This window comes from Delphinus delphis, chromosome 20 (genome assembly GCF_949987515.2).
Source record: "Delphinus delphis chromosome 20, mDelDel1.2, whole genome shotgun sequence".
NCBI lineage: Eukaryota > Metazoa > Chordata > Mammalia > Artiodactyla > Delphinidae > Delphinus > Delphinus delphis.
The window spans coordinates 1,426,651-1,442,196 of NC_082702.1; the positions used below are offsets into that span (position 1 = coordinate 1,426,651).

A 15,546-nucleotide genomic window follows, 5' to 3' on the forward strand; every position below is an offset into this window, starting at 1 on the left:
CGGAGAGGGGTGGGAGCGGCTCTCACACAAGGGAGGGAACTCAGGACTTTTCGCAAAGGGTGCTGACTGTGTCTTCCCCCAATCCCCGCGCCGGGGGAGACCTCCCATGTAGCCCGCGACAACCCGGGTCAGCGTAGGGGTTCCCATGTGGGGTCGAAGCGTCGCCGACCCCTCATCCGGACACTTTCCGGGCAACCTCCGTACAGGCCCACAGGGTAGACCGCCGCCCGGGCCATAGCGCCCTAACACGGCCTCCGGGACTCCGCGATCTCGGTGTGGGCTCCCTCCTCTGTGGCTGGTGGGGCCATGGGAACTACGCTACCCACAATGCCGGAGGCCGAGGGCCAAGACTAGCAGCCAATGAACGCCCGAAAGCAGGGCGTTTTCTCGTTCGGACCAGAGGATGTGGGTGGGACTTCTGGCGCCGCTGTTGTGGCAGTCACTATGGCTGCTCCAGTGTCCAACAGCGATACGGGTACTTTAGGAGAGCGGAGTCAGGATCGGGGTGACCAGAGCGAGGAGGCTTTAGAGGAGAGGTTGTCCCCACTGCACAGCGGCGAGTCTGCAGAACCGCGGCGGTAGATGACGATTGTACACGAGTTCCGTCTCTGTCGCCCACCACCTAAGACCCCGCTCCTCCCAGACTCCGATGGCGGCGGCCGCGCCGAGGGACCCGCCTCAGGTAAACGCTCGTCCTACTGGCCCTGACCGCCCTCACCCCACCAGACACTAAAGACCCAAGTGCGGGGCGCCTGCTCATGTCTATGCAGTATAGATCCCTGTGTCCAGAAGAGTGAGTATCTCATGGGTGGAGTCCCCATATCTAAAAAACAGTGTGATGAGATGTTGGGAGAGTGTTACAGGCAGAGGGACCGGTTTATGTAAAGTTGTGGAGGGGCGATTGAGCCAGAATCATTCCCACTTGGGATGGCAAGTTGAGGAGTTTTAATCTCAGGACGGTATGGAGGGTTGTGAATAGAAGAGGCACATGGTGTGAGTTAGGCTTTTCAAATTTTCCAGAAGTTGCTCAGAGTAAGAACAGACTGGAAAGGGGATGAAAACACTGAGCCACAGGGCGGTTGGGTTTTTATCCAAGATCATACAGTTGTAAGAGCACGAAGAACAGAGACTCAGAGATAATGCAGTCATCCCAGGTCACCTTGCTCCAGGGCTGGACAGGGGTACAGGGAGACCTGAGCCTACTGAGCCTGCCATGATTACATCTCTCTAATGACCTCCCTCTTCCTACAGACTCCCATGACTACAGAAGTGCTTATGGACTGTACAAAGGTGAGTGGAGGATATTCCAGGCCTTCAATGGTCCTGACCCACCCTTTGTCTCTGGGATTGCGTCCTGGGATTTTTCCAGTCCATGAACCTGGAGACCCTGAAGAAACCCCAAGCCCACATTTGGTTGTCTCTGGGAGGCACAATTTGGGACTCCAGGGGAATTACCTGACAAGAGGACATATGCCCTAATGCCAGGCTCAGAGTTTAGATGGCGTCTCCCTGCCCAGGTGTTTGTTGTTGGTGTGGGCAGACACAGTGATCTTGATACCATGAGAAGAGAGCAGGTATCTGAGGCCCCAGGGCCTGATATTTCCTCTAAGGTGGGAACACTGGAAGGAGGATGAGCAGGGGATGGATGTCTGGGTGAAGGAACTTGGGTTCTAGAAGAGAAGTTGATCATGGAATTATCTGTCCTCATCCTGGCAGGGCTGTGTGACCTTTGAGGACGTGGCCATTTACTTCTCGCAGGAGGAGTGGGGGCTCCTTGATGAGGCTCAGAGACGCCTGTACCACAAGGTGATGCTGGAGAACTTTTTACTTACAGCCTCAATGGGTAAGGCCCTCACCCAAGGGTCCTGGTCTCTATCTTACCTTCTGTCCCCCAGAGGCAGCTCTGCCCTTTCCACAGACAGACCATGGGCTCTGCTAACTTCCCCACTTTCTTGGCATATGTGTTGTGGGTACCAGTGCTGAGCTGTGTGCACTGCCTGCCCCAAGTAGTTCTAAATCCTGTTGCACCAAGCTTGCAGGGAAGGATCTCGGATTTAGGAGTCTCGCAGCCAGCCTAAAACAAAGCATCTCACCTTGTTTGCCCTCACTCTGGCAGAATGAATGTGTCCAGATCCATGACACCTGGTGTCCCGAGTTCTGATTGAGTCAGTAATTTTAATAATATTTATAATTAGTATTTAACAATATGTATATATGATATATTTTACTGATGTTAGATATGGGGTCCTGATGGATGGGACCACAATATTATAGTAATCCATCATGAGGCACCTTTAATTTTTCCAGATTTAAGGACAGACATAATTGGGCTTTAGAATGGAAAAACAGTGGGGATAATCACCCCTTCATTTATTAGATTTTCTATAGTAAGTTTTAATCCTTGAAGGTCCTGTTTTAACATACATTGGGCTATATTACCTATTTTAACTGGGTGGCCTGTGAGGTACCATTTTATTAAGCCAATTTGTGTCAAAGACTTATGTTAATTTAAAATTATTATTCAGCATGTTAGAGCAGCTGTGCCCAATATGGGATAGTTTTGGGTGCTATGACATTGGAAAATTTAAGAAAGGCTACAGTTCAAGTGAGACATACCTATTTTTCTCTGTTTTGTATTTAGTTACATTCCTAAGAGTATACAGTTATGGTGTGTAAAAATAGTGTAATCCTGGGACTTCCCTGACTGTCCTGTGGTTAAGACTCTGTCCTTCCACTGCAGGGGGTGTGGGTTTGATCCCTGGTCGGGGAATTAAGATCCTGCATGCTGTGTGGCCAAAAAAGTAGTGGAATCCTCACATATAATTTGAGCCCCACTAATAATTACGTTTACGAAGTTTGACCATTGGTCCCTTTTAGTAAATGTTAAAAGTTATTTATTTATTTATATTTAAACCATTATACTTAAACCATTGTACTAAGGAATGATTGACATTTAAAAAGGTGTACACATTTCCTGGATACAACTCAATAAGTTTGGGAATAAGTATACATCCTTGAAACCATCACCACCATCAAGACCATAAACATACATATCCACTGCCTCCCACCCCTTTATTATTATTATCATCATTATTAATTGGTGTGTGTGTGTGTGTGTGTGTGTGGTAAGAACACTTAGGTTGCTTCCATATCTTAACTATTGTAAATAATGCTGCAATGAACAGAGGGGTGCATATATCTTTCCAAATTAGTGTTTTTGTTTTGTTCAGATAAGTACCCAGAAGTGGAATTGCTGGATTGTATGGTAGTTCTATTTTTAATTTTTTGAGGAGTCCCCGTATTGTTTTCCATAGTGGCTGCAACAATTTACATTCCCACCAATAGTGCATAAGCGTTCCCTTTTCTCCACAGCCTCACCAGCACTTGTTATTTGTTGTCTTGGTAACAGCCATTCTGAGAGGTGTGAGGTGATACCTCATGTGGTTTGATTTGCATTTCCTTGATGGTTAGTGATGTTGAACATTGTTTCATGTGTCTGTTGGCCATCTGTATGTCTTCTTTGGAAAAAAGTCCATTCACATCCTCTGCTCATTTTTTAATTGGGCTGTTTGTTTGTTTTCTTTGATATTGAGTTTACATGTAAGTTTTTTGGGGTTTTTTTACATGTAAGTTTTTAATCCATTTTGAGTTGTTTTTGTGTATGGTGTAAGGTAAGGGTCCAATTTCATTCTTTTGCATGTAGATATCCAGTTTTCCCAGCACCACTTATTGAACAGGCTACCCTTTTCTAGTTTGTATTCTTGGCCCCCTTCGCAAACATTAGTTGACCATATATGCAGAGGGTTATTTCTGTGCTCTCTACTCTGTTCCATTGTTCTATGTGTCTGTTTTTATGCCAGTACTATACTATTTTGATTACTGTAGCTTTGTAATATATATAATTTGAAATCAAGAAGTGTGACGGGGCTTCCCTGTGGCGCAGTTGTTGAGAGTCTGCCTGCCGATGCAGGGGACATGGGTTCGTGCCCCGGCCCGGGAAGATCTCACATGCCACGGAGCGGCTGGGCCCGTGAGCCATGGCTGCTGAGCCTGTGCGTCCGGAGCCTGTATGCCACAACAGTGAGAGACCCGTGTACAGCAAAAAAAAAGAAAAAGAAGTGTGATGCCTCTAGGTTTGTTCTTCTTGCTTAAGAATGCCTTGGCTATTCAGGGTCTTTTGTGGTTCCATATGAATTTTAGGATTTTTTTTTTCTACTTCAGTGAAAAATGCCATTGGCATTTTGAAAAGGGTTGCATTGAGTCTGTAGATAGCTTTGGGTAGTATATTTAAGAATATTAATTTTTCCAATTCATGAACAGAAGACCTCTTGCCATTTAGTTCTGTCTTTAATATTTTTTATCAATGTTTTATAGTTTTCAGTGTAAAGATCCTTTCACCTCCATGTTTAAATCTCTTCCTAAGGGTGTTTTTTGTTTTGTCTTTTTATCATCATAAAAGGAATTGGTTCTTAGTTTCTTTTTTTTTTTTTTCTTTTTTTTTTTGTGGTACACGGGCCTCTCACTGTTGTGGCCTCTCCCATTGCGGAGCACAGGCTCCAGACGCGCAGGCTCAGCAGCTATCTGATTTTTATCCTTCTTTCTATTAATGTGGTATATCACATTTATTGTGTTTGCTGAAATGTCTTTGCATCCCAAAGGTAAATTCCAGTTGAACATGCTGTATGATACTTTTTTTTTAAAATAAATTTATTTATTTATTTAATTTTGGCTGTGTAGGGTCTTTGTTGCTTTGCATTGGCTTTCTCTAGTTGCGGTGAGCAGGGGCTACTCTTCATTGTGGTGCATGGGCTTCTCATTGTTGTGGTTTCTCTTGTTGTGGAGCATGGGCTCTAGGCATGTAGGCTTCAGTAGTTGTGGCACATGGGCTCAGTAGTTGTGGCTTGTGGTCTCTACAGCTCAGGCTCAGTAGTTGTGACACATGGGCTTAGTTGCTTTGTGGCATGTGGGGTCTTCCCGGGCCAGGGCTCTAACCCATGTCCCTTGCATTGGCAGGCAGATTCTTAGCCACTGCATCACCAGGAAAGCCCTGTATGATACTTTTAATGTGCTGTTGAATTTGGTTTACTGTATTTTGCTGAGGATTTTTGCATCTATGTTCATCAGGGATATTGGCCTTTGATTTTCTTGTGTTGTAGAGTTCTTATCTGACTTTGGTGTAAGGGTGATACTGGCTTTGTAAAATGAGTTTTGTTGTGTTCCCTCCTCTTCAGTTTTTTTGAGGATTGGTATTAAATGTTTCATAGAATTTACCAGTGAAACCATCAAACACTGGGATTTTCTTTTGGGGGAGGTTTATTATTACTGATCCAATATCCTTACTCATTATTGGTCTTCTCTGATTTTCTATTTCTTCAAAATTAAATCTTGGTAGGTTGTATATTTCTAGGAATGTATCCATTTCTTCTAGGTTATCCAATTTGTTGGTGTATAATTATTCATAGTAGTGTCTTATGATCCTCGTATTTCTGTGGGATCAATGGTAATGTTTCCTCTTTCATTTATAATTTTATTTATGAGTCCTCTCTTTTTTTTCTTAGTCTAAGAGGTTTGTCAATTTTATCTTTTTCAAAAAATCTTAGTTTTGATCTTTTCTATTGTTTTTCTAGTCTCTATTTTGTTTATTTCCACTTTTATCTTTACTGTTTCCCTCCTTCTGATAACATTGTGCTTAGTTTGTTCTTTTTCTAGTCTTTGAAGTATGAAGATAGTGTGTTTACAATCTTTCTTTTTTTCTTAGTGTAGATATGTATCTGCTATAAAACCTTCCCCTTTTAGAACTGCTTTTGCTGGGTCCCATAAGTTTTGGTATTTTGTGTTTCCATTTTCATTTGTCTCAATATATTTTTTGATTTCCCTTTTGATTTCATCTTTAACTCATTGGTTGTTCAAGAGTGTGTTATTTAATTTCCACATATTTGTGAATCTTCCCATTCTCCTCCTGTCATTATTTTCTATGTTTATCTTATTTTGGTCAGAAAAGATATTTGATATGATTTCAGTTTTCTTAAATTGGTTAACACTTGTTTTGTAGCCTACCATATGATCTATCCTGGAGAATTTTCCCTGCACTCTTGAGTAGTGTGTGTTCTGTATTTGATGAAATGTTCTATATATGTCTGTTAGATACATTTGGTTTATAGTGTTCAAGTCCACTGTTTCCCTGGCCGTGAAGGTTTTTTGTTTTTGGGGTTTTTTTTTTTTGTGGTACGCGGGCCTCTCACTGTCGTGGCCTCTCCCATTGCAGAGCACAGGCTCTAGATGCGCAGGCTCAGTGGCCATGGCTCACGGGCCCAGCCGCTCCGTGACATGGGGGATCTTCCCGGACTGGGGCACGAACCCGTGTCCCCCGCATCGGCAGGCAGACTCTCAACCACTGCACCACTAGGGAAGCCCATGAAGGTTTTTTAAGATGTCAAAACATCATATTATACAGAAAGCTTATAAAAGAACATGATTAATACTCTCCCATCATAATCAGCATGATTCACAAATATTTCTCTTCTTTCAGTTTGTTTGCATGGAACAGAGAAGAAAGAGACACATTCTGGGCAAAATGTTTCCCTAGAAGTTTTGTCACAGGTCAGGACTCCAAAGGTAGGTCTAATCAGCCAGAAGGCTCACCCCGGTGAGAAATGTGTCCCAATCTTGAAAGACATTTTGCACTTGGCTTACCTACCTGGGCAGAAACCATACTTGACTGGGGCATGTGCAAACCTACGACAGCTTCAGAAGCATTTCAGTGCAAATAAAAGTGACATGAATAGGGCATCATTTGTAAAGAGTTGCATATTCCATGTGTCAGGGCATCCCTTCACCTGTAGGAAGGTTGGAAAGGACTTCCCAGCTACGATGGGTCTTCTCCAGCACCAGATCACTCCCACTTGTGAGAAACTCAACAAAATCACCAAGTGTGGGGAGGCCTTTCATGGTAGGAAAAGTCATTACAAGTTGTGTGAATGTGGGAAAGCTTCCAGCTACAAACAGAGTCTTGTTTACCACCCAAGTGTCTCTACTAGGAAAAGGGTTTATGAGTCTAGCAAATATGGGAAAGCCTTGCGCTGTAAGTACTCACTTGTTCAGCTCCAGAGAGTCCACACTGGAGAAAGGCCTTACAAGTGCAGTGAATGTGGAAAATCGTTTAGGCAAAGAGCCACCCTCATTATACACCAGAGAGTTCACACTGGAGAAAGGCCTTATAAATGTGGCCAGTGTGGAAAATCCTTTAGTCAGTGCTCCAATCTTATTGAACACTACAGAATTCACAGTGGAGAAAGGCTTTATGGGTGTGAGGAATGTGGAAAAGCCTTTGGGTGCAAATCCAATCTTGTTCGGCACCAGAGAACCCACACTGGAGAAAAGCCTTATGAGTGCAGTGAATGTGGGAAATTCTTTAGACAAAGCTTCACGCTTGTTCAACACCGGAGAATTCACACCACGGCAAGGCCTTTTGTGTGTGTCCAGTGTGGGAAATCCTTTAGCCAAAGAGCCACTCTCGTTAGACACCAGAGAGTTCACACTAGTGAAAGGCCTTATGAGTGTGGGGCATGTGGGAAAGCCAAATCCAAACTCGATCGGCACAACAGAAGTCACACTGGAGAAAGGCCTTATGAGTGTGGTGAATGTGGGAAGTCTTTCAGACAAAGCTACAGCCTCGTTGAACACCAGCGAATTCATAGTAGAACAAGACCCTTTGAGTGTGGCCAGTGTGAGAAGTCCTTTAGCAGAAGAGCCATCTTCACTAAACACCAGAGAATTCACACTGGAGAAAGGCCTTATAAATGTGGCGAGTGTGGGAAATCCTTTAGTAGAAGCACCAGCCTTATTCAGCACTACAGTATTCACACTGGGGCAAGGCCTTATGAGTGTGGGCAGTGTGGAAAATCCTTCAGGCAAAAGTCTGTCCTTATTCAACACCAGGTAGTTCACACTGGAGAAAGGCCTTATGAATGTGGCGAATGTTGGAAATCCTTTAGCCAGCGCTCCAGCCTCAATCTCCACCGAAAATTTCACACCAGGGAGAGGCCCCATGAACACAGGAAGTATGGGAAATACTTTACTCCAAACAGCTAACATTGTTTAGTACCAGGAAGTCCACACTCTGAGAAAGGCCTTAGACCTCAAGGAATTGCTGTCTCCTCATTCATTATAATAGCACTAGACAGCTTCTATGAGGGAGCCGTCTGCCTTGAAATTGAACCTCATACCTCCCACTTTCCAGAGGGGTGAAATTCCCAATGAGTTCCAGGGACCTGTGAAGCTTACAGGAGCTACAGTCCATGTTCTAAACTCCCCAGGGCCCTTGTCAGAGTTACATCTCTGACATTTTCTCTGGTAGAACCCACCTCACCTCTCCTGCCTTGCACAGTATTTCATTGGTCACCCTGATGTGCTAACACACAAGGCAGATGTCTGTGCTCTCTCCTTTTCCCTGGAGGAAATCTTGAGTAGTCTGTGCCCTTACATTTTCCTATTTCCAGTTGATTAAGTATGAGTCTGACCCTTCATCAAAATTGTTGGTTTCACATGAAATTTGTGGTTGATATTCCTGCCTCAAAGTCACCAACTGGTAATTGCCTTGCCCCTCCCCCCCATTGCTCTGGTTTGTGCAGCAATAAAGGTCTTATTGTTTAATCTACCTTTAATCTTGGGGGTTGTATTCACTGTGGGGGGTGGGTGGAAAACAGAATTGGCCTGTTTGTATGAAGGGATGGGTCCTCAGCCTCTTGTGCCTCAGCAGGGACAATATAATGACAGGAGAATAGTTTTCATTCCAGTTTTAGCCTAATTTGCATTGCTCCCCAAGACCTCCTAGGAACTAAAATAATGCTTTGTGGTCCTAATTTGGGACCTGGCAGTCTACATATTGTATGACCACAGGTTACCTTGAGGAGGGGTCACTTATTTTGGCAAGCTCCAGGGCCTTTGGGACTGCCATGACTTTGTCTCATATTCCCAGAGGGTGTCCTATAATGCCCAGTACTGTTGAGGGAAAGCTTTTCACCGGGTTCTACAAAGGAACCAAGTGTCCTGATGTTCATAATTCTGTGGACTGGTATCCCTCCTCACACTACAGGAGCTGGGTTTCAACCATACTTGGTAGTAAAATCCTGGGTGGGATTAATAGTCAGTGGAAGAGCATTCAGCAAATTAAATGGAGTGTGCCTCTTCTAATGTGCGTCCATAAATCTTCCAGAGACTGTGGCTGTGAGGAATCACAGACCCTCCAAAGGCTGTGTACCTCCTATAGCTGAATTCATTGTCAGCAAACAATCTAAAGGTTTTGTGAATTCTCATTGTCTTTCTGGGCTGGTCAACTCAAGTCCATTGCTGTAAAGGCAGGGAAATGAGAACAGAGAATGGAGATCCTGTTGTCCAGGGATGTGTCTTTTGTGGTCTAGCCAGTGGTCCTGTTGTCCCAGACTGCAGCGGCCTCCATTGCTTGCCCATATTTCCAGCACTGATTCAGGGCTGCCCTTCCTGAGGAAAGGAAAAAAATAGAGTGGAGTCAATATTGAGTTGTTAAACTTTATGGTTTCCAGAAAGAGGGGGAGGTCCAGATATTTTTTATTTTGAACCATTTGTTTTAGAAACTTTATTGAGGCATAATTGACATGCAGTAACCTATACATATTTAAGGTGTATAGTTTGAAAATTTTTGCTGTATGTATAAACCCATAAAACCATCAGAATCACGATAATGAACATAACCATGATTTACCTCATGCCCCTTTACAATCTCTTGTTGCCCTTCCCAAGCCTACAGGAGTCCAGTGATTTACTGCCTTCAACAATAAATTAGTTTGCATTGTCTAGAATTTTAGTTGAATTGAAGTATAAAAGTGTTTGCTCTTTTTTTTTGTTATTTTTCATACTGCCTAATTATTTTGAAATTCATCAATGTTGCTTGTATGAATAGTTCATTTTTTTACTGTTGAGTAGTATTCTTGTCTATGGATATGCTACTATGTGTTTATCCATCCATCTGCTAATGGACAGTTGGGTTGTTTCCAGTTTGGTGTTGTTAGAAATAAAGCTGCAATGAACATAGGCATACAGTTCTTTATATGAATATGTGTTTTAATTCTCTTGTGCCACTACTTCAGAGTATGTGAATGTTTCAATATTTAACAAACGGCCAAATTGTGAACTGGTTGGACACTTCTGTGTTCCCACCAACAGTATATGAGAGCTCCTATTCCTCCACATCCTGCCAATACTCGGTATTGTCAGTCTGTTTAATTTTAGCTGTTTTAACAGGGGTGTAATAGCATCTCACTGTGATTTTAATTGCAGTTCTCTGATGTTCATGATGTCCAGCATTTTTTTCCAGTTTATTTGCCACTTGTATATCTTCTTTAACGACTATTACTACCAGTTGCTTATTTTGAAATGGATGTTGGCTGATGTTTCCCTTTCCATTAATAAATAAAAGACATATGTCTAACAAAGACAGGTGTTGGATCTTCACTCATTCCTCAGCAATGATGTGTCATCTTTACTAAAAGGAAGTATTATTTTTGAATACTATCAGAATATTTTCTCAATTGTTTGTTGCTATTCTGGGAGTGTAACACTCCCAGAGTCTATATACTTTCAAGCGTTGTCTACCTTCCTAACATATTCTCCACCACTTTCGTAAGTCTAGCCATTCAAATAAACAAGGCCCATTTTGTAGAGTTTTTGTCAGTTTTTCTGGTGTATCTATGCCCATCCTGGCCAATTTCAAGTTGCCAAAAGGATGGCACTAAACATGGATTTGGGAAGAGTGTGCAGTAGAACAATATTATAATGTATTTCCACCATGCTGATGGAGTGGTCACAAATAACCTCAGGAATATATATGAGTAAAACATAGTAAAATAATTTGGAAATGACAACTCTTTTTTTAAAATTAATTAATTAAGTAATTGGTTTTATTTATTTATTTTTGGCTGCATTGGGTCTTTGTTCCTGCATGCAGGCTTTCTCTAGTTGTGGTGAGTGGGGGCTACTCTTTGTTGCAGTGTGCAGGCTTCTCATTGCAGTGGCTTCTCTTATTGCGGAGCACAGACTCTAAGTGCTTGGGCTTCAGTAGTTGTGGCACGTGGGCTTCAGTAGTTGTGGCACGTGGGCTTCAGTAGTTGTGGCTCACAGGCTCTAGAGCGTAGGCACAGTAGTTGTGACGCATGGACTTTGTTGCTCCGTGGCATGTGGGATCTTCCCAGACAAGGGCTCAAACCCATGTCCCCTGCATTGGCAGGCAGATTCTTAACCACTTCACCACCAGGGAAGCCTCAACCCCATCATTATTGATCAACTCATGGCCATTCTTGTTTCACCTGTCCTCACGCATATAACTGGGTTGTGTTACTTATAATCCCAACATCTTGTCATTCAATGCCTAATCTCCTCAGAATGTACTTCCAAAACGTAAGGACTCTTTCATAATCCTAATAACTTTCAGACAAAATTTTGAGTTGTTAAAAATATATTTTCAGGACTTTCCTGGTGGTGCAGTGGTTAAGAATTTGCCTGCTAATGCAGGGGACACGGGTTCTATCCCTGGTCTGGAAAGATCCCACATGTGGCAGAGCAACTAAGCCCATGCACCACAACTACTGAGCCTGCGCTCTAGATCCCATGAGCCACAACTACTGAGCCCGTGTGCCACAACTACTGAAGACCACGTGCCTAGAGCCCATGCTCAGCAACAAGAGATGTCACCGTAATGAGAAGCCCGTGCTCTCTGCAACTAGAGAAAGCCAGCGCACAGCAACGAAGACCCAATGCAGCCAAAAATAAATAAACACATTTTAAAGTATATATATTTTTTCAGTGTTCAGTTTCTTTTTCAATTTTCCCAAAAATATGTTTGTTCTTTAAGGCAGTCAGATCCAAAATGGATCTATATGACTTTTAGTAGATGTATCTGGGAAGTCTCAATTCACTTATAGATATCACTTCATTTTTTAAAATTCTTGGGCCATTCATTTGTTGAAGTTGCTCTGTCGTTTGCCCATCAGAATTTGCCATGTTCTGGATTTGGGGTGTGCGTGTGTGTGTGTGTGTGTGTGTGTGTGTGTAAGTGTTCTCTGCCCTGGGCTGTGCTGTGCACCGTCCTTCCAGCGCCCCAAGTCCGCGCTGGAAAATCACCAGCTGGGGGCTCCCAGTCAGTCAGCCTAGCACCCTGGAGGAACGAACCTCTCTCACCTCCCCAGCTCGGACTTGCGCTCCCCCAAGAAGCTCACCCCACCCGGTTCCCCAGAGCTGACGATCTTGTCCACAAAACGTGCCCCCTCCACGCATCTCCGGAGCCCCAGCTCAGAACGAGGCTAACGATCTGCTCAGACATCCTTGCATGCAGCTTCCGAAAATTCTGCCGGAATTTGACAGTAACACTAATATCCTCACATAGGCCGAGAAAAATAATAATAAATGCGCTGTTTCCATTTAAAAAGTTTTACAAAACAAAACCCAGCATGGAAGTCGTTTATCCTAGTCTCTTATTTTGGACACCCCCGACTTTCTGCTTCCATACGCAGTGACAATCCTAGTATTGGTCGGGCCCGGGGGCTTGGGGCGAGGGGGTGAGGGTCTGCTTCCACCGTTCGCACTGAATTAGGACTAACATCGGAAATGGGGGTCGGGGCGCATTCCTTCCAGGACCGCGGCTTACCCCCTTGCAGTCATGGACCTGTTTCTTCTATACATGAGACCCAGAATTGTTCCGGCTCTCTTCCTACACTGGCAAAAAGGCGCCCCCACCAGACCCGGGGCACAAGGGTCCGCCTTGAACACGTGCGAGTGTCCCGGGAGCTCTGCGCGGCCCTGTCTGCCTCGCCCTGCATCTTCTGGCGGGCTGTACCCGGGAGCGGCTCCCGCCTGTTCCTCCCCCAAATTAGGTAATGCCCAAAGGAGGTCTACGTCAGCAGGCTTCACGGACGTTCCTTGCCTTCTTGAGGGAGGTCATCCCCGAATTCGCTCAATTTGGGGGCTTCACGGGACCCTAACACTCCATTACTTAAACGCTCGTATGATAAAGGAACACAGGCAGACGGGCGGCAGGGGCTGCGAGAGAAGCGAGGGCGGTCAAGAGGGCGCAGATGTGTCCAGGCCCGCACGCCACCCCTCCGGCGCCGCGATGGTTTACCCCCGTGACGTAAGGTCTCATTCATAAACACTGTTATAAAGAGTGGAGGCGGTGCCGGGTGCTCCCCGCCTCTGGGCTGCTAGCTCCTCAGTCGGGGACCCAGCCGCCGGCCTGATGGGCAGGGACAGCGCCCCGCCCCGGCCCCGCTCCAGCCGCACCCTACCACCACCCTGAATTCTTCCGGCTTCAACGCACGCCACGCTTCAGCGCCCGCTACCGCCTGGCGTGCTACCACGTGGTGTCCTCCCGCTGCTGCATCGCTTTCCGGGCCGTGGACGGTTCCTCCTGCTGTCACTTCCTGGCCGAGTCCTCCGGCACTGGCTCTCCCGACCATGCGCAGGAAGGCTGGGCTCGCGGGACTCGCGGTTCGGCGTCCCTCCTTCGCCGGGGAGGGAGGCTGTCCCGGCCGGAGCATCCCGGTCCCGGGAGCCCTGGACTTGCTGTAAGCGCACGCACGCTTGTCCCGGTAAGAATGGTCCCTTTTCCGCGCCGGCTGTTTCGGAGCGCTCCGGCCCGCGCGCTGTGGCTTGTGTCCGGCGGGAGCCGAGCAAACGCGTGCCAAGCAGAGACTTGCTCACAGGATCCCGGCTCCCCGGGGAGACGGCAGAAAGTGGGCGCCCTCCCTCCGCTGGCAGCCTGGAGCAGGCAGGAGGGGCGGGGAGGAGGGGAAGCGGGCTGGTGGTAAGGCGGTTCACCGATAAAAAGCGAGTTCACTCGGGAAACTCTTGAGGGGCTCCTGCGTCAGTACAGAAGTCGAGTACATTTATAAGAACCCCCTTTCGAGCCGGTGATGCTGAGGGCATAATGGGAACGCAGTCGCAGGATGGAGGAGAAAGGCAGTGCGCGGCAGAATTCTTGGGAGGAAATGGGCGACCTTCCATCCAGGATGAAGGGACAGAATTCTTGGGAAGAAAGGGGGAGACTTTCCATCCAGGATGAGGGGACAGAATTCTTGGGAAGAAAGGGGGAGAGCTTCCATCGAGGATGAGGGGCATATAAAAAGAAATGAGCAGTCCAGGACAGTTTCTCCTCCCTCTCACTCCACCTGTATCCAGAACCTGCTTGGTCCCCTCAGCTTTCCCCTCCTGTTTCCTTCTAGGACTTGTGCATAGACCTGGCCGGCTCCAGTGCCAACCTCATCCCAAGGGTGACTGCCATCCGGACCAGCCCAGACCTGCAGTGGCTGGTACGGCCCACTGAGGTGTTCTTGGCAGCCCCATCACACAAGATTCCCCCACCCATACGGAGTTCTTCTGGCCTGGATGGGGGTTATCCCATGAAGACCATGGCAGGCGGCAGAACTCAGGGCGTTGGCAGGAAGGGCAAGATGGAACAGGTGAGGAGTCGGTGGTCACCTTCTCTCTGTAGGGAAGGCTGGGGTGACAGCATTGGAGGAGATGGGGAGCACGTGGATAGAATGAGGCCACTGATGGAATTCACTACACATCCTGAACTGGCAACCCTGGCTCAAAGCCCTTTCCATCCCAAGTCAGACTCTGATAGTTCCACCCCAAGAAATAGCCTAATAGTTTATTCTTTAGTAGGTTCTTATCATGCTTGTAGACTGGGCTCTCCTTTCACTTGCTGAGGATCTTGTAAAAAAGAAAAATTTTCGTATCTATTTTAATACTTTCGTTTGGTATGTGTATTTTCTAAACAATGTCTTTTTATGGTCATATAGTTGATTTACAATGTTGCGTTAGTTTCTGGTGTACTGAATTGCTTTGCAGTACATCTATCAAAATATGAAAAAATATGTAAAATATATACATATATTTTACAAAATTATATATGTAAAACATATTCTTTCAGATTCTTTTCCATTGCAAGTTATTACAGGATAATGAATATGGTTCACTATGCTATACAGTAAATCCTATTGTTTATCTATTTATATATAGTGGTGTGTATCTGTTAATCCCATACTCCTAACATATACATCTTTATCCATTCATCTATAGATGGACACATGGGTTGGTTCCATGCCCTGGTGATTGTATATAGTGCTGCTATGAACATAGCAGTGCACTATATTTTCCAATTAGAGTTTTCTCCAGATGTATGCCCAGGAGTGGGATTGTTGGATCATATGACAGCTCTTATTTTTAGTTTTTTAAGGAACCTCCATACTGTTCTCCACAGTGGCTGCACCAATTTAATTCCCACCAACAGTGTAGAAGGCTTCCGTTTTCTCCACACCCTCTCCAGCACGTTATTTGTAGACTTCTTGATGATGGCCATTCTGACCAGTGTGACGTGGTACTTCATTGTAGTTTTCATCTGCATTTCTCTAATAATTAGTGATGTTGAGCATCTTTTCATGTGCCTGTTGGCCACCTATGTACTGCCAGGGAATTCCCATTTTGTCCATTTCTCGATTGGGTTGTTTTTTGTTA

The 15,546-nt window shown here is 45.4% G+C and overlaps 2 protein-coding genes across 2 annotated transcripts; both read left to right on the forward strand.

Annotated features, from left to right (window-relative positions):
- Positions 1–467: 467 nt before the first annotated feature.
- Positions 468–8,638, forward strand: LOC132416346 (zinc finger protein interacting with ribonucleoprotein K-like). Its single transcript, XM_059999686.1, has 4 exons — positions 468–682; positions 1,252–1,290; positions 1,717–1,843; positions 6,530–8,638. Exons 1-4 carry the CDS (start codon positions 650–652, stop codon positions 8,089–8,091), a joined length of 1,761 nt encoding a protein of 586 aa, XP_059855669.1. The 5' UTR covers positions 468–649; the 3' UTR covers positions 8,092–8,638.
- A 4,395-nt stretch (positions 8,639–13,033) lies between these two features.
- Positions 13,034–15,539, forward strand: LOC132416937 (uncharacterized). The gene is made up of 3 exons (XM_060000575.1): positions 13,034–13,154; positions 13,273–13,616; positions 14,250–15,539. Exons 1-3 carry the CDS (start codon positions 13,034–13,036, stop codon positions 14,736–14,738), a joined length of 954 nt encoding a protein of 317 aa, XP_059856558.1. The 3' UTR covers positions 14,739–15,539.
- The last annotated feature ends 7 nt before the right edge of the window (positions 15,540–15,546 follow it).

Bases quoted from the DNA above. Each gene is read 5' to 3' on its own strand.
- LOC132416346 (XM_059999686.1), top strand. From the start codon at position 650: ATGGCGGCGGCCGCGCCGAGGGACCCGCCTCAG. The intron at 683-1,251 runs GTAAACGCTCGT...CTCTTCCTACAG, and splicing joins CGCCGAGGGACCCGCCTCAG to ACTCCCATGACTACAGAAGT. The intron at 1,291-1,716 runs GTGAGTGGAGGA...TCATCCTGGCAG, and splicing joins TGCTTATGGACTGTACAAAG to GGCTGTGTGACCTTTGAGGA.
- LOC132416937 (XM_060000575.1), top strand. From the start codon at position 13,034: ATGATAAAGGAACACAGGCAGACGGGCGGCAGGGGCTGCGAGAGAAGC. The intron at 13,155-13,272 runs GTGACGTAAGGT...CCTGATGGGCAG, and splicing joins CGCCGCGATGGTTTACCCCC to GGACAGCGCCCCGCCCCGGC. The intron at 13,617-14,249 runs GTAAGAATGGTC...GTTTCCTTCTAG, and splicing joins GCGCACGCACGCTTGTCCCG to GACTTGTGCATAGACCTGGC.